Raw genomic sequence first — 19,325 nt, 5'->3', positions numbered from 1 at the left:
ATCTCACTGCAGTACACCCACTCCCTGGTGGCCTCTCGCTATCTCAGTGCACTACACCCACTCCTTGGTGGCCTCTCGCTATCTCACTGCAGTACACCCACTCCCTGGTGGCCTCTCGCTATCTCAGTGCACTACACCCACTCCCTGTTGGCCTCTCGCTATCTCACTGCATTGCACCCACTCCCTGTTGGACTCTCGCTATCTCACTGCAGTACACCCACTCCCTGTTGGCCTCTCGCTATCTCACTGCACTACACCCACTCCTTGGTGGCATCTGGCTATCTCACTGTAGTACACCCACTCCCTGTTGGGCTCTCGCTATCTCACTGCATTGCACCCACTCCCTGTTGGACTCTCGCTATCTCACTGCAGTACACCCACTCCCTGTTGGCCTCTCGCTATCTCACTGCACTACACCCACTCCTTGGTGGCATCTGGCTATCTCACTGTAGTACACCCACTCCCTGTTGGGCTCTCGCTATCTCACTGCATTGCACCCACTCCCTGTTGGCCTCTCGCTATCTCACTGCAGTACACGCACTCCCTGTTGGCCTCTCGCTATCTCACTGCACTACACCCACTCCCTGTTGGCCTCTAGCTATCTCACTGCACTACACCCACTCCCTTTTGGCCTCCCACTATCTCACTGCAGTACACCCACTCCCTGGTGGGCTCTCGCTATCTCACTGCACTACACCCACTCCCTGTTGGCCTCTCGCTATCTCACTGCAGTACACCCACTCCCTGTTGGCCTCTCGCTATCTCACTGCACTACACCCACTCCCTGTTGGCCTCTCGCTATCTCACTGCAGTACACCAACTCCCTGCTGGCCTCTCGCTATCTCACTGCACTACACCCACTCCCTGTTGGTCTCTCGCTATCTCACTGCAGTACACCAACTCCCAGCTGGCCTCCCGCTTTCTTACTGCAGTACACCTACTCCCTGTTGGTCTCTCGCTATCTCACTGCAGTACACCCACTCCCTGTTGGCCTCTCGCTATCTCACTGCACTACACCCACTCCTTGTTGGCCTCTCGCTATCTCATTGCAGTACACCCACTCCCTGTTGGCCTCTTGCTATCTCACTGTAGTACACCCACTCCCTGTTGGGCTCTCGCTATCTCACTGCATTGCACCCACTCCCTGTTGGACTCTCGCTATCTCACTGCAGTACACCCACTCCCTGTTGGCCTCTCGCTATCTCACTGCACTACACACACTCCTTGGTGGCATCTGGCTATCTCACTGTAGTACACCCACTCGCTGTTGGGCTCTCGCTATCTCACTGCATTGCACCCACTCCCTGTTGGCCTCTCGCTATCTCACTGCACTACACCCACTCCCTGTTGGCCTCTCGCTATCTCACTGCAGTACACCCACTCCCTGTTGGCCTCTCGCTATCTCACTGCACTACACCCACTCCCTTTTGGCCTCCCACTATCTCACTGCAGTACACCCACTCCCTGCTGGCCTCTCGCTATCTCACTGCACTACACCCACTCCCTGTTGGCCTCTCGCTATCTCACTGCAGTACACCCACTCCCTGTTGGCCTCTCGCTATCTCACTGCACTACACCCACTCCCTGTTGGCCTCTCGCTATCTCACTGTAGTACACCAACTCCCTGCTGGCCTCTCGCTATCTCACTGCACTACACCCACTCCCTGTTGGTCTCTCGCTATCTCACTGCAGTACACCAACTCCCAGCTGGCCTCCCGCTTTCTTACTGCAGTACACCTACTCCCTGTTGGTCTCTCGCTATCTCACTGCAGTACACCCACTCCCTGTTGGCCTCTCGCTATCTCACTGCACTACACCCACTCCTTGTTGGCCTCTCGCTATCTCACTGCAGTACACCCACTCCCTGTTGGCCTCTTGCTATCTCACTGTAGTACACCCACTCCCTGTTGGGCTCTCGCTATCTCACTGCATTGCACCCACTCCCTGTTGGACTCTCGCTATCTCACTGCAGTACACCCACTCCCTGTTGGCCTCTCGCTATCTCACTGCACTACACCCACTCCTTGGTGGCATCTGGCTATCTCACTGTAGTACACCCACTCCCTGTTGGGCTCTCGCTATCTCACTGCATTGCACCCACTCCCTGTTGGCCTCTCGCTATCTCACTGCACTACACCCACTCCCTGTTGGCCTCTAGCTATCTCACTGCACTACACCCACTCCCTTTTGGCCTCCCACTATCTCACTGCAGTACACCCACTCCCTGCTGGCCTCTCGCTATCTCACTGCACTACACCCACTCCCTGTTGGCCTCTCGCTATCTCACTGCAGTACACGCACTCCCTGGTGGCCTCTCGCTATCTCACTGCACTACACCCACTCCCTGTTGGCCTCTCGCTATCTCACTGCAGTACACCAACTCCCTGCTGGCCTCTCGCTATCTCACTGCACTACACCCACTCCCTGTTGGTCTCTCGCTATCTCACTGCAGTACACCAACTCCCAGCTGGCCTCCCGCTTTCTTACTGCAGTACACCTACTCCCTGTTGGTCTCTCGCTATCTCACTGCAGTACACCCACTCCCTGTTGGCCTCTCGCTATCTCACTGCAGTACACGCACTCCCTGGTGGCCTCTCGCTATCTCACTGCAGTACACCAACTCCCTGCTGGCCTCTCGCTATCTCACTGCAGTACACCCACTCCCTGTTGGCCTCTTGCTATCTAACTGCAGTACACCCACTCCCTGTTGGCCTCTCGCTATCTCACTGCACTACACCCACTCCATGTTGGCCTCTCGCTATCTCACCGCAGTACACCCACTCCCTGTTGGCCTCTCGCTATCTCACTGCACTACACCCACTCCCTGTTGGCCTCTCGCTATCTCACTGCACTACACCCACTCCCTGTTGGCCTCTCGCTATCTCACTGCAGTACACCCACTCCCTGTTGGCCTCTCGCTATCTCACTGCACTACACCCACTCCCTGTTGGACTCTCGCTATCTCACTGCAGTACACCCACTCCCTGGTGGCCTCTCGCTATCTCACTGCAGTACACCCACTCCCTGTTGGCCTCTCGCTATCTCACTGCACTACACCCACTCCCTGGTGGCCTCCCGCTATCTCACTGCACTACACCCACTCCCTGTTGGCCTCTCGCTATCTTACTGCAGTACACCCACTCCATGTTGGCCTCCCGCTATCTCACTGCACTACACCCACTCCCTGTTGGCCTCTAGCTATCTCACTGCAGTACACCCACTCCCTGGTGGCCTCTCGCTATCTCACTGCACTACACCCACTCCCTGTTGGCCTCTCGCTATCTCACTGTAGTACACCCACTCCCTGTTGGCCTCTCGCTATCTCACTGTAGTACACCCACTCCCTGGTGGCCTCTAGCTATCTCACTGCAGTACACCCACTCCCTGGTGGCCTCTCGCTATCTTACTGCAGTACACCCACTCCATGTTGGCCTCCCGCTATCTCACTGCACTACACCCACTCCCTGTTGGCCTCTCGCTATCTCACTGCAGTACACCTACTCCCTGTTGGCCTCTCGCTATCTCACCGCACTACACCCACTCCCTGTTGGCCTCCCGCTATCTCACTGCACTACACCCACTCCCTGTTGGCCTCTCGCTATCTCACTGCACTACACCCACTCCTTGGTGGCCTCTCGCTATCTCACTGCAGTACACCCGCTCCCTTTTGGCCTCCCGCTATCTCTATGCACTACACCCACTCCCTGTTGGCCTCCCGCTATCTCACTGCAGTACACCCACTCCCTGTTGGCCTCTCGCTATCTCACTGCACTACACTCACTCCCTGGTGGCCTCTCGATATCTCAGTGCACTACACCCACTCCCTGTTGGCCTCTCGCTATCTCACTGTACTACACCCACTCCCTGTTGGCCTCCCGCTATCTCACTGCAGTACACCCACTCCCTGTTGGCCTCTCGCTATCTCACTGCAGTACACCCACTCCCTGTTGGCCTCTCGCTATCTCACTGCACTACATCCACTCCCTGGTGGCCTCCCGCTATCTCACTGCACTACACCCACTCCCTGTTGGCCTCTCGCTATCTCACTGTACTACACCCACTCTCTGTTGGCCTCTCGCTATCTCACTGCAGTACACCAACTCCCAGCTGGCCTCCCGCTTTCTTACTGCAGTACACCTACTCCCTGTTGGTCTCTCACTATCTCACTGCAGTACACACACTCCCTGTTGGCCTCTCGCTATCTCACTGCACTACACCAACTCCCTGTTGGTCTCTCGCTATCTCACTGCAGTACATGCACTCCCTGTTGGCCTCCCGCTATCTTAGAGCCCTACACCCACTCCCTGTTGGTCTCTCGCTATCTCACTGCAGTACACCAACTCCCAGGTGGCCTCCCGCTTTCTTACTGCAGTACACCTACTCCCTGTTGGTCTCTCGCTATCTCACTGCAGTACACCCACTTCGTGTTGGCCTCTCGCTATCTCACTGCACTACACCCACTCCCTGTTGGCCTCTCGCTATCTCACTGCAGTACACCTACTCCCTGTTGGTCTCTCGCTATCTCAAAGCAGTACACCAACTCCCAGGTGGCCTCCCGCTTTCTTACTGCAGTACACCAGCTCCCTGTTGGTCTCTCGCTATCTCACTGCACTACACCCACTCCCTGTTGGCCTCTCGCTATCTCACTGCACTACACCCACTCCCTGTTGGTCTCTCGCTATCTCACTGCAGTACACCAACTCCCAGGTGGCCTCCCGCTTTCTTACTGCAGTACACCTACTCCCTGTTGGCCTCCCGGTATCTCACTGCAGTACACCCACTCCCTGTTGGTCTCTCGCTATCTCACTGCAGTACACCCACTCCCTGGTGGCCTCTCGCTATCTCACTGCAGTACACCCACTCCCTGGTGGCCTCTCGCTATCTCACCGCAATACACCCACTCCCTGTTGGTCTCTCGCTATCTCACTGCAGTACACCCACTCCCTGGTGGCCTCTCGCTATCTCACTGCAGTACACCCACTCCCTCGTGCTCCCTCTCTATCTCACTGCAGTACACCCACTCCCTGTTGGTCTCTCGCTATCTCACTGCAGTACACCCACTCCCTGGTGGCCTCTCGCTATCTCACTGCAGTACACCCACTCCCTCGTGCTCCCTCTCTATCTCACTGCAGTACACCCACTCCCTGTTGGTCTCTCGCTATCTCACTGCAGTACACCTACTCCCTGTTGGTCTCTCGCTATCTCACTGCAGTACACCTACTCCCAGGTGGCCTCCCGCTTTCTTACTGCAGTACACCTACTCCCTGTTGGTCTCTCGCTATCTCACTGCAGTACACCCACTCCCTGTTGGCCTCTCGCTATCTCACTGCATTACACACACTCCCTGTTGGTGTCTCGCTATCTTACTGCAGTACACCCACTCCCTCCTGGCCTCTCGCTATCTCTATGCAGTACACTCACTCCCTGTTGGCCTCTCGCTATCTCACTGCAGTACACCCGGTCCATGTTGGCTTCCCGCTATCTCACTGCAGTACACCTACCCAGTTGGCTTCTCGCTATCTCACCGCAAAACACCCGCTCCCGGGTGTTGTCTCGCTTTCTCACTTCAGTTGACCCATTGTTTGTTGTTCTCTCGGTAGGGTGCGTTTGTACTTTAAGTTATTGACCAACTTGGTATATCCCCGGTATGACCTTTTCACAAATGTGAATTTCTTTTATTGATCGCATGTTACTGTTCATTTTCACTTAGGTTTAACCTGAGACCAACAGGAGACATAAATATTACTTTTTGAAGCTGATAATCGTTCAGGCCCTTATCCAGCATACATACTACTTGAAGAATACACCTCAATTCCATAAGTGTCGCGCCCTAACCTCGCTTTATCATGCGTTATTAATAATGCTTTCAATAAACACATTGAACAAAGATGCTTGAAATAAGGTGATAAATCAGGAAGAGAATTGTCCTCACAATTGGTGGTTTGCTTCAAAAATATATTTATTGAACGCTTTTTGTCCCATTTACAAATGAACATTTGGGTTACAGTGGCGAGTATGTAATGACAAAATATAAATAATGTTGACTACTGCAGTGATTTTCAATGATCCCTTCATATAATCACAACCCCTATTTTGTCTTTCCGATCCAATGGAATGTGTCTCGGCAGATTACCGACACTGATTACTTCTGGCGTTGAGGTTTTGCATTCAACAATTTGCTGTGATTTTATAAACAAAACATATCCCTTAAAAGTCTTGAAATGCTTTAGACTATTTGAATAAAAATTCCCTACCACAAAAATTACATGGTTGCAAGGTGATTTTCTTCAAACAGAAATTCAGGCTCATAGTTAAAATAGATAAATTGTTTTGTACCTGTACCTGAAAAACATATCTAATCTCGATACAAAAAACGAGTTCCTCAGACGATTATTGTTATGATCTACTTTTAAGTAACATTCAAGTAATTTAAAGAGGCGAAATAAATCAATTATCATAGGAAATCTCTTCAAGCTACGTATCAGACAACGATTGCACCCATATTTATTGGCTGTATCACTATAAATAAGTTTTGTGTGGCTTTGGCAAAGGTTATGGTGTGACTCACATCGTCTAAAAGAGTAACTGGTAGATACGTCAGCATGCCAGTAAACCAAAGAACATGTGATGTGTAGCTACGGATATGTTGAAAGTGAATACCATTTTATAGTGATATGTAGTGCATATCCCTGCGGCAATTCTATGTCCCCCAAAGGTATTATATATTTCTCAGTTTACACTATTTCAAAATTTTATTGTCTCAGAACAATTCGAATACTATACAAAATATGGCAGTGTGTTATTTTCTGTGCTAATAATTTTAGAAAAGAAATGTAAAGAGAGGCTGCAGCACTGTAGCAACATGTAATGGGCCAACGGCCAATGCTTCGTGAAAACATGATTATATACACCCTCAATGTCAACAACGTTCCAACGACTCGGTTCCTACTTCTTCCATATTACGTCATATGGCCAGCTTTTGTACTGATTTGGGTCTAATTTCTGACCCCCGATACTTGGTGCATATGCAGAATACTGCAATCCTAATAACAAATCTACCAGGTTTTTCCCATTAATGTCTGTTTTCATAAGTACCCATTCCATCATAATTGCAGGAACTTCTATCTCTTTGAAAAACCTTTTTGAACCGCTGAGAACAAAATATTCATACTCTTGTATGTCCATTTTTAATACGGCCTTCTTGAATGGCAGGTAGGGTAATGTATCATCTAGAGTGATAGTATACGAGTCAGCTGATTCCTCACAGGGGGATTTAGAAGGAGACCCAGACGATGCCACAACGCTTGTCCCTCCAACGTTGCCAACATCAGGCTTGAAATTCACGAAGGAGTGGTTTGCTCCAAGGGGATTGAATAAGATGGTCATCCTGTCTGTGAAGCCACCTTTCTGAATAGACTTACACAGTCTCTGGACATTCTCTATGAGCGGATCCACAGATACCACCTTCCTCCCGAACTTGGCCACAGACAGAGAGAAGGCGCCAACATGAGATCCTAGATCCATGAAGCCAAGTTCAGGGTCTTTTTTTAATTCTGACAGAACGAGATTGATGTTTACAGGTTCCCACGCTCCCGTCTGCTTGAGGGTTTTTGATACATACTTATCAACCACGATGTCGTGTATATGGATCGGCGTCTCTCCCGATGGTGTCTTGAGAGGAACACAGTCAACGTGGACAGTCCATGTGCAGAACTCGTCAAGCCGTTGCATCTCTCTTCCGTTGAATCTGTACACTAAGGTTTTACCAGGACTGGGGCTGGACCTGAACGAGACAGTCCTGCTGTCATCAACTACCTTGTATGAGAAGTGAGGCAGGACTGCGTGTTCAAAGAAGAGCATTGAAAAGGCGCCAACGCCCACCAACAGAAGCAAAGAAGATTGACGAAAGGAAGACATAATGCTCTCTGACCACCTTCGGTTGAATCTTTGGAGGTGAAAGCTGAAACGTAAAGACAACTGTTATAAGTGTGCTTGCAATACCAAAAACAAACATTTTGCAGAAATCATACCTATAATTTCTTGTAAATGTGACTAAATAACGTATATAAAAGCATAAATAACTGTTGTTATGTCATATACAAGCATAAATAAATGTCCTACATATTATATTTACCAGCACATTTATCAATAGCTATGCAGTGCATAGATCTTTTGGATTTGTTGACTTTAGATACTGTTGGAAAGATAATCAAAGATACTGTTGCTCTGAGAATTTCTAAACGGGTACTGCAAAGCAAAAAGGATATTTTCTTGATAGGTATGTAGGTAACACCAGAGGGTCCACATACTCTACATCAAGTGGAAAAGGTATTGGTCTTGAACTCCTTAAAGAGTGGCTGGTTGAGAACCCAGATATCCTAGCTGACTGTCACGTGATTATCACCGGAGATCTGAACGCCAGAGTTGGACAAAGTTGGACAACCAGCCTGAGAATTTATCTGACTTGACTGTTTTTTCCTCAAGAGGAGCCGATACCACTTAAACATCGCAAGTCAAGTGACAATCTTACCAACAGATATGGAAGAATATTACTTAATTTGTGTTATACTTTTAATATATACATTCTCAACGGTCAAGTGTCTGGGAACGCCGACGGAGAATTTATCTTTATATCTGAGCAGGGTTCAAATGTAAACGAATTATTTTATCGCTGGAGTTGACGCTTTTCATCTAGTGGAGTCTTTGCATGTAAACGACAGGGTTTAATCGGATCATATGCCATCAGAAATGTCTCTCATGCATCAAGGTGGTGTACGCCAAGGTTGCATACTTAGCCTTTTGCTATTTTCTTTATTTATAGGGGAACTTTCAAAAGCTATAAATGAAAACGGTAAACATGGCATTCAATTATTTCCAGATATTTATGAAATTTTGTTGCTGTTATTTGCAGATGACGTCATCATTGTCGCAGAATCTGTTGCGGGTTTACAGACTCAGCTTAACATCCTTGGGTTTTTTTCAGATACATGGGGATTAACTGTAACATACAAAAATCAAACGTAGTTGTTTTCAGAAGGGGAGGCACCCTATCTGCCAAGGAGAAATGGCCATACAAAGACACCCCCCTGCCCATAGTTAACAGTTATAAGTACTTAGGTGTGATATTTTTTTCAATTTTCAAGATGAAAAAGTGTATTGCTGATCTAGCAAATCGTGGAAAACGGGCTTTGATGGAAATAAATAAAAATTTGAATAAAATAGGAATTATTGACCCAAAAGTATATTTTCAAATATTTGACACACAGGTATTACCAATACTTTTATATGGGTCAGAAGTATGGGGTTTCCAGCGGTATGATCAATGAGAACGAGTTTATCTTTTGGCATGTAAAAGTTTTTAATGGTGGGAAAACAAACACTAAATGCCATTGTCTATGGTGAATGTTGTCGCTACCCGCTCTATGTCAATGCGCAGGCCCGCATTATAAAGTATTGGTTAAAACTAACCAGAATGCATGAAAGGCGTATCCCAAGAAAAGTACGTAACATGTTGATTGGTCATAATACTTGGGTAGCATCTGTTCGTAACATTTTATTTTCGCATGGTTTGGGATTTGTATGGTTAAACCAGTCTGTTGGGGACAATATAGCTTTCATTGGGGAATTTAAAACGTGTCTTGTAGATAAATACCGTCCAAACTGGATGTCAACACTCAACAGTAATACCCGATATGTGATGTATAAAGAATATAAAAACACTGTTTGAACCTGAAAGATATTTGAGTATTTACAATAGCAAACGTACGCAGTGATTTTATTAAGTTAAGATATAATGTTTTACCTTTACGACAGAATGAGGGTAGATGTCAATCTATTGAATCATGTTCACGTATGTGTCCTGTTTGCAATATGTCTGTTCAAAGATGAATATCATTTCGTATTGATCTGTAAACATTATACAGAACTGCGTAAAATTTATTTGCCAGAATTGTATTGTAAATTTCCAACTATATATAAATTAAAAAAATGATTGTGTACAACTCAGGGCGAGTTATTAAAACGTCTGCAATATTATGTATATTATGCATACAAAAAAGACATGAATTCGTAAAATCCATGTAATGTGCTTTACATTGTATTATTGGCATTGCATTTCTTGTATATGGGTCAAAGGCCTACAGACAAATAAACTAATTTTGACTTTGACTTTGATACAATGTATACGCCTTTATAACCGCGACGTCATCACAGTGCGGCACTGAGCGATGTACATAGCCAGCTGACGGCCAGGCACCATGAGGGTTGGTAGACAAGTATCCATAGTGAAATAAGTGTGAGAAGAAATATGCAAAATCTACATCATAACTCATATAGAAACTAATCAGCAGTATACAATGCTCGTGTGCACTTTCATTAACCGACCTTCACTTCAAAGAAAATACCAAATATGTACAACAATGTTGACGTATGACATCAATACCGGTGACCGACTTTTACTAAATGGCGTGTTCACTGACAACAGTACGCGGGATTTTACGAGAGGACTTTCGTTGATTCAGGGATCGTAAATACATTAATGTGACATATAAGTATAACCAGAAACATTCTGACGATCTATGGTCTGTTATTTGCTTTTATGTTTTTCATTGTAACACCAAGAGAAACTAGAAAGTGTTTTTACTCGTAAAAACATATGTCTCCCCCCACTCCCCTAACCCCCATTCATTCGTTTACTTCACGTTAAACCCCATCTCTTCATTCCCACCCTCCATTACTAAATAACAGAGACAAAAATAGAACTCCTAGAAATTTCAAACAACTAATGGGCACCACTTCAGCGTCTAATCAACACCACTAATCCCTCAATCATTTACCCACCTGACAGTGTAGTCATCTAAGTAGCACAGTTTTCTTGTTACTGAAGTATTTGTAGAAAATCCACTTAAAGTACTAATAAAGTTTGGACACAAATATATTAATATCCCCAACATATCAGAAATGATGTAGCAATGTTATATGGCACAAAGGAAAGTCTCTGTGATGTAATTGCCCGTGTATCTGACTCTGCAGGTCTTCTACACAATGACATATGTGATGTCATGGAAACTGTAATAGCAAAAGGCACCACTTCAGTGCTGGGTTAATGTGTATACAAAGTTTCGCGAAAAAATATTAAACGGTTTCTGAATTATGGTCAGGAAACAAAGCTTACCCCCATTCAGAGCCTATGTTCAACTTATCTCCATGGAAACAAGAAAAAATAAAAATGTCAAAAATCTCTAAATAGCAAAAGGCACCACTTCAGTGCTGGGTTAATGTGTATACAAAGTTTCGCGAAAAAATATTAAACGGTTTCCGAGTTATGGTCCGGAAACCAAGCTTAGCCCCATTCAGAGTCTATGTTCAAGTTATCTCCATGGAAACGAGAAAAAATAAAAATGTCAAAAATCTCTAAATAGCAAAAGGCACCACTTCAGTGCTGGGTTAACGTGTATACAAAGTTTCGCGAAAAAATATTAAACGGTTTCTGAGTTATGGTCCGGAAACGGTGGGAACGCCGACACCGACGCCGACGCCGACGGGAACAGTGCCAAAAACAATATGTCTCCCTCCATTCTGGGGGAGACATAATTCACAATATTCTAATTCTAGAATTGCTTTGAATTCAATAATATTGAAAAGATCAAATTCTTAAATTTCATTATAAGCAAAAGACACAGAAATATTGAAGGGGTGTTGAGTTTAGTTCTTGAACAAAGCCCATCCCAATACAGAGTCTAAGTTAAACTTGTCTCCATAAACAAGAAAAAATAAAATGTGAAAAACTTCTAAATAGCAAGAAGCACCACTTCAGGACTTGGTTAATATGTTACAACTTCATGAAATAATATTGAACAGTTTTTGAGTTATGGTCCGGAAACAAAGCTTACCCCCCATTCAGAGTCTATGTTCAAGTTATCTCCATGGAAACGAGAAAAAATAAAAATGTCAAAAATCTCTAAATAGCAAAAGGCACCACTTCAGTGCTGGGTTAATGTGTATACAAAGTTTCGCGAAAAAATATTAAACGGTTTCCGAGTTATGGTCCGGAAACCAAGCTTACCCCCATTTAGAGTCTATGTTCAAGTTATCTCCATGGAAACGAGAAAAAATAAAAATGTCAAAAATCTCTAAATAGCAAAAGGCACCACTTCAGTGCTGGGTTAATGTGTATACAAATTTTCGCGAAAAAATATTAAACGGTTTCTGAGTTATGGTCAGGAAACAAAGCTTACCCCCATTCAGAGCCTATGTTCAACTTATCTCCATGGAAACAAGAAAAAATAAAAATGTCAAAAATCTCTAAATAGCAAAAGGCACCACTTCAGTGCTGGGTTAATGTGTATACAAAGTTTCGCGAAAAAATATTAAACGGTTTCCGAGTTATGGTCCGGAAACCAAGCTTACCCCCATTTAGAGTCTACGTTCAAGTTATCTCCATGGAAACGAGAAAAAATAAAAATGTCAAAAATCTCTAAATAGCAAAAGGCACCACTTCAGTGCTGGGTTAATGTGTATACAAAGTTTCGCGAAAAAATATTAAACGGTTTCTGAGTTATGGACGGAAACGGTGGGAACGCCGACGCCGACGCCGACGCCGACGCCGACGGGAACCGTGCCAAAAACAATATGTCTCCCTCCATTCTGGGGGAGACATAATTCCGATAAATACCGTTGTTGTGCGTGATTTTGCGTCATTCATAGCGTCAAGCAGGGACGGTAACATTGGACAATTAGGGCCTACCTTTAGAATACAGTACCACAAACTTTTCAAACACGTGATCCTATGACGTAATTTGTAGTATTTTGTTAAGAATTGACCTTCACTTTGTGTGAGTTCATTGGAGTATGAACCTGCATAGAGTGAGGGCCAAACTGTATGAACGTCGGAGCTTGCGACGACGTTCATACAATGTTTGGCCCTCACTCTATGCAGGTTCATACTCCAATGAACTCACACAAAGTGAAAGTCAATTCTTATAATTTTTTATCACAATTTCTTTCCTCAAAGGACGTAGGCCAAGATCTAAACACAATTTTATTTAGTACGTGTGACTTCATGTTTACACTGACAGCCAAACAACAACCAGCTATATCGCGGAATAAAATAGATCCCCCAAAAGAGAGGTGACATGAGCGTATGGATGCAGAACTTGCTCTTCAGAAACATCTTACGCAACACATGTCTTCATATAATATCCCCATTAGATGAGAAAGGTCTGTAATGAACTACCTCAGTAAGTCAGTCACAATGACAGCGCGTCGTAATACATAAATTACATCAAGTACAAGACGTCAAAATGGCCGACACGATAAACGTAACGGGAGGATTTCCGAAGTTGTTAATGAACCTGTGGCGGTTACATGTGTTAGTCATAATTGATCAACTGACCAAGATAAAAGGTTCTAAATGATCAGAAATAATGCTAATGTATGTTTTCGTGGTAGGGAATTCCCAGGGGTTTCCCCAGGAATGTGGAAGTAGTCCGTCAGTGTTTACGTCATTTCAAGAACACGGTCTCGTGAAAAACGTATAAACGTCAAAATGTGTCGTTCATACACTTATGAACGTCAATTTCGCGGTCATGTGACCGACCTCTCGTCCAATGGAAAAGTCGCATATCGTGTAAACGTCAAATTAAAAAATTATTTGCCAGTAACACCGGCGAAACAATGCCCTGTGACGTCAGGTGTCATCGCGTGTGCATACGCTTCTCCCAGTGATCTATCATCTCTACACGAAATGTCATTGAATACGCCAAGCGCTGTGGAGAGTTTTGAATATTTGTTTACTGAATATAGCCTGCGGCGGCGCATTTTATAGCAAGCGCTAGTTTACGAAAGCACTTTTAGTCGTTTTTCTCGTAATTCAAGTGGCTAAAAGGGTTATAAATGGGAACTAATATACATATATGATTTTTTCGGTGCATTAATTTTCATTATTATGCACAAGAATGTAGTTTATTAGGGATATTATATTGGTGCTGAACACATCCAAATGTCGCCAGTGTTAGGGTAGGTTACCCCGAACTCTATCCTTAGACCTTGGATCCCTTTTACGATAAATCACCCTTTTACGATCATTAGGGTTAGGAACCCGTTTAGTGGCTATTAGATTACCCTAAGTCTATCCTTAACCCTTGGATCCCCTTTACGATCAATCACCCCTTTACGATCATTAGGGTTAGGTACTCGTTTAGTGGCTATTATAGATTATATAGCGGCTCCTAATATTCTTCACACAAAAACGTCGAGTAGAAAGGATGAAATGGTTTTGTGTCGAATATTTTGGCTACTGGAAACTGTCTTGGAACATTCACACAAGCCACTTTCACCGGCTACATTTTTTCAGTACTGATTCAAAAGCGAACTCACCGTTGTGTCGTCACTAGGTCATGCTTATTCCTCCATCGTTCCTTACTATTATCCACATCATCCTTACAGTGTTCCCTACCACACTTTTCTGTTACAAAACACCCCCCTGACTAATTATTAAATACCATATCATTCATGCGTACTCGCGAGTTCTACGTCTGACGTCTGACGCCTGGAGCCGTTTTCAGTTCGCGGCATATCGGCTCATTCCTCACCACCCGGTATCTTGTAGATTACGGAATGGGACGAGTGTGACAAATGGCATCGGGATCATTCGTAAGTGTCCGTAGACACCATGCCTACTCGTAACCTTCGTAAGTGTCCGTCACCTATTCGACCCTTTTCGTTCAGTTCCGTAACGTCATAGGCATGATTAGGTAAATTTGCACTAAGTTTAACAGTGTGGACGTAGCTCAGTCGGTTAGCTGTCAGGCTAACAATCCGAAGGTCGCGGGTTCGCGTCCGACGGATTCTCACAAAAACTGGTTGCTTGTCTTGAGACATGTGACCTACGATCGTTCGTCCTCACAAGAAGTTGTGGTACTGGAGTGAGTGAGTGAGTATGGTTTTACGCCGCTTTTAGCAATATTCCAGCAATATCACGGCGGGAGACACCAGAAATGGGCTTCACACATTGTACCCATGTCGGGAATCGAACCCGGGTCTTCGGCGTGACGAGCGAACGCTTTAACCACTAGGCTACCCGACCGCCCCTGTGGTACTGGAACCCGTTCCACAAAGAGATCTTGGTACTAAATTGGTCGTAACTTCCATACTTCATCATAGGCTTACGATCAACGTAGAACTCAGATCGGTTTGTGGAACGGGGCCCTGTATTCTAAAGGTGCTCCACAATTAGGAGATAAACATACTGTGTTTTCAATGTAGAGCTAGGTTAATTTACCTGTAGATTTAACCGCGCTAAATCGAATTTGGAGAGATCTGGAGATCTCGGCGGGCAGGCAATGTTGGCATTATGAAGCTAGTCTACCGTGACACGAACTGTGTGCGATGGAGCGTTGTCCTGTTGAAACAGCTCCCTCTGGCGGTCAATGATTGGAAGAAGGTGAGGTTGAAGAACTTGTTACATGTAGCGATTTGCTGTCAATTTTCCTTGAACCACAACCAAGTCAGATCTCGTTGTGTAGGATATGGCCCCACCGCACCATGAAACTACCGCCACCGAAATTGTCGAGTTCACGTATACAATGTGGGGCAAAACGCTCATGTACCTGAGTGAGTGAGTGAGTATGGTTTTACGCCGCTTTTAGCAATATTCTAGCAATATCACGGCGGGGGACACCAGAAATGGGCTTCACACATTGTACCCATGACGGGAATCGAACCCGGGTCTTCGGCGTGACGAGCGAACGCTTTAACCACTAGGCTACCCGACCGCCCCTCATGTACCTGAACAATCATCAAATTCACATAAACGATGATTGACTGTTACCCGTGTTGAATGCAGAGCGTAACGTATTTATGGCGTATTCCAGAGGTCAGCTTGTGGCATATCATATTGTGTAGAGATAGGGCCACTACTGTACTCAAGTGACGAATACAACCAGCTAGGTGTTCTCACGGCCTCGTAATGTTAATGTCACTATTTGTTTGATACCACATTCTTTTCAAACAAGTTTCTATCGTTGCAATCCATTGTTAGTAAAAATGCATTTAAGTATTAAATGTACATGTGGCATTGAAATGAAGGCCACAATGCATAAAGGCCCTGCTGTAAGCAACTAATGGCGATATGCACAATATAATCTTATTTAATATAGTTCAAGTTATAACTTTGTTATAATGTGGAACATTGTTGTTTTCGCTGCAGTCAGGGGAAAAAGGAGACAACAGCATTCCAGGAGATACACACGGAAATGTTGGATGTATTGATGAGTACACCAAATACACCAGGGGCTGTGAATGATGCAAACGTAAGTGCGGAAACTGTTGTTAAATACCATGTGCTACTGGATCAAGTATCTGCACTCAGCCACTGACCGTTGAGTGGGTTGGGGCGTTCCCGGCGTACCACTTTTTGTATTCAATGTGATGCATGATACTGTTCCACTATTATTGTTACCACAAGCACTTATCTGTCTCAGAATGAATAATTTTATTAAAATATGTTTCCACCAAACACCTACAATTCCATTATTGTTAGAATACTGATAAAACGTTATCGACAATGGAATATTGTCTCTTCAGTTGGATGTATCTATACTATATATATACTGAACCAAATTAAAAACTTCACAATCCTAAAATTTTAACATTTTGACCAGTTATCATTGTGGGCCCTTATTGTGTATTTAAACAGTATGGCCGCGTATTTTCTTCAGATAACACCCGTTTTATGCAGGTGAATCGATCAAAATCATGTGCACAGCACTATAGTGGCAAAAGTGGTTTTTCACGTGCAACTGATCACGTGGCCATAATACCGCACGTGTTTTCAGCCATACTTGTTAGCAGTCATTAACAAAAAAAGAAAAACACAAGAATACAAAAGTCTTTACGGCTGTTTGTCATGCCACGCCTTTCAAATGTGCATGCAACGTGAACGTGCCATCGGCATGTTGCAGACGGGAACGTCCGTAGCTGAAGTCGCAAGGACGATGGGTTGTAGTCGACGGACTGTTCATGATTTACAGACGCGACTACAGCAAACGGGTACCACCGCTGATCGCCCTCGGCCAGGTCGACCACGTGTGACGTCACATGCAGAGGATCGTCAGATTGTCTTACGTCACCTCCGTAACCGATTTTTGACGGCTACATCAACCAGAAATGAACTGTTTAGGGGTAGACTCAGTGCGCAAACTGTTCGAAACCGTCTGAGAACTGGTCACCTTCAAGCACGACGGCCATACTGCGGGCCGATTGTGACTCAATTACACAGACGTCAACGTCAATTGTGGGCACAGCGACACTTACGATGGACTCAGAGGAATTGGAATCAAGTCGTCTTCAGTGATGAATCCCGATTTAATCTTCGATTTGCTGATGGTAGGGCGAGGGTGTGGAGGCGCCGTCATGAACAGGAAGTTGACAGATTTCGAGGTGGAAGTGCCATTGTGTGGGGTGATTTCTGTGGCAATGCACGTTCCAGGCTTCTTGTCATCCGTGGCAACCTCAACGCTGCTGCTTACCGCGACGAGGTACTGGCACCAGAACTTCTGCCTTTTATGGCAGCACATGGACCCACTTTGATCTTCCAACACGACAATGCCAGACCCCACACAGCAATTTTGACAAGGAATTTCCTTCAGAATGCAGGAGTCAGCGTCATGGACTGGCCGTCAAGGTCTCCCGACCTCAATCCCATCGAACACGTCTGGGATGCTCTTGGCAGAAGTCTGCGCACTCTCCAGAACCAACAACAGAATTTGCAAGATCTTGGCACCATTTTGCAGCAACAATGGCGTCGTCTTCCCAATCATGTGTTCACAAGCATCACAAGGTCCATGCGGAGGCGTTGTGTGGCAGTTGTCAACGCAAATGGTTGCCATACACGCTACTGAACTTGTGTGCCATCAGATTCTCGTGCTTGGGACTTATGATTTAAACTGTTGATGTTATTACCGAATACCGTAGGTGCTTGAAACAAATTATGGTTACCACCGTTAATTAAAATACTTCTTTGGACATTAATGATTCAAAATTACCTTCTCTGATACATTTGTCCGTTGTATATCATATATATATGGGATTACTTTTAAAAATGTGAAGTTTTTAATTTGACTCAGTATACATTTTAAATACCTGCTTTTAGTTTTTTTTCAGAATTTGTTTTATGTTTCAGAAAAGTGGATCAAGGCAATACCAAAGAAAGAATATTCTGACAATCAATACTTTCGAAAGTATTTAAAATATTAAAATCTCCACAGAACCGAGACTTGAAGATCTTTGAATGTTGAAGACATCGCATGGATTACCATGTCGGTCATTGGTATTGTGTTTTCTGCAGTATATGCTTAAAGGGTGTACAGTCCCTGACTATTTGTCACAATCATTTGTATCTGTTTAAGGGTGAGTGGGCGTTGTACGTTTTGAACATTGGCAGAGAAACACTGAGCTTTTCCAACACACTGGGTCTTTTCCAAAACATTTTGGAAACATTGTAACCAAATATTCACAGAAAACGTTCTCTTAAACGTTTCCGGAACCATACTAATTCACGTGAATAAAACGTTTCCAAAAGCATTTCTGGAATATTTTACAGAAACATTTTAGAAACGTTATGAGAAATGTTTCCGGAAAATGTTTCTAAAGCGTTTCTGGAACCATACAAATCACGTGAAGAATACATTTTTATAACATTTCCATAACGTTTCGTAAAATATTTAAGGGATGTTTTTATAACATTTCCATAACGTTTCGTTAAATGTTTAAGGGATGTTTTTATAACATTTCCATAACGTTTCGTAAAATGTTTAAGGGATGTTTTTATAACATTTCCATAACGTTTCGTAAAATGTTTAAGGGATGTTTTTATAACATTTCCATAACGTTTCGTAAAATGTTTAAGGGATGTTTTTATAACATTTCCATAACGTTTCGTAAAATGTTTAAGGGATGTTTTTATAACATTTCCATAACGTTTCGTAAAATGTTGAAGGGATGTTTTTATAACATTTCCATAACGTTTCGTAAAATGTTTAAGGGATGTTTTTATAACATTTCCATAACGTTTCGTAAAATGTTGAAGGGATGTTTTTATAACATTTCCATAACGTTTCGTAAAATATTTAAGGGATGTTTTTATAACATTTCCATAACGTTTCGTTAAATGTTTAAGGGATGTTTTTATAACATTTCCATAACGTTTCGTAAAATGTTTTAGGGATGTTTTTATAACATTTCCATAACGTTTCGTAAAATGTTTAAGGGATGTTTTTATAACATTTCCATAACGTTTCGTAAAATATTTAAGGGATTTTTTTATA

At 44.2% G+C, this 19,325-nt stretch overlaps 2 protein-coding genes across 4 annotated transcripts in view; both read right to left on the bottom strand.

Moving 5' to 3' along the window:
- Window positions 1-5,941: 5,941 nt before the first annotated feature.
- The window catches only part of LOC124119067, a 117,845-nt gene continuing 104,461 nt past the window's right edge, over window positions 5,942-19,325 (bottom strand). Inside the window, exon 3 of one of the 3 annotated variants that reach the window (XM_046481463.2) lies at window positions 5,942-7,960. In XM_046481463.2, the coding sequence (XP_046337419.1) occupies window positions 7,812-7,960 (149 nt within the window). In that variant the 3' untranslated portion in view covers window positions 5,942-7,811. The remainder of the gene's footprint in view (window positions 7,961-19,325) is intronic. The other 2 variants (XM_048380547.1, XM_048380548.1) reach the window with 2 other exon arrangements.
- On the bottom strand, window positions 6,946-7,731 carry LOC125371593. The gene has a single exon (XM_048380499.1). It carries the CDS (start codon window positions 7,729-7,731, stop codon window positions 6,946-6,948), a length of 786 nt encoding a protein of 261 aa, XP_048236456.1.

The sequence above is a fragment of the Haliotis rufescens genome, unplaced genomic scaffold (assembly GCF_023055435.1).
Source record: "Haliotis rufescens isolate VD_foot unplaced genomic scaffold, xgHalRufe1.0.p SCAF_31, whole genome shotgun sequence".
NCBI classification, from domain to species: domain Eukaryota; kingdom Metazoa; phylum Mollusca; class Gastropoda; order Lepetellida; family Haliotidae; genus Haliotis; species Haliotis rufescens.
Note: the sequence above shows the minus strand (reverse complement) of the source record. Positions and strands in the feature narration are given on the sequence as shown.

Coding starts and splice junctions, on each gene's coding strand:
- LOC125371593 (XM_048380499.1), bottom strand. CDS start 7,731: ATGCAACGGCTTGACGAGTTCTGCACATGGACTGTCCACGTTGACTGT.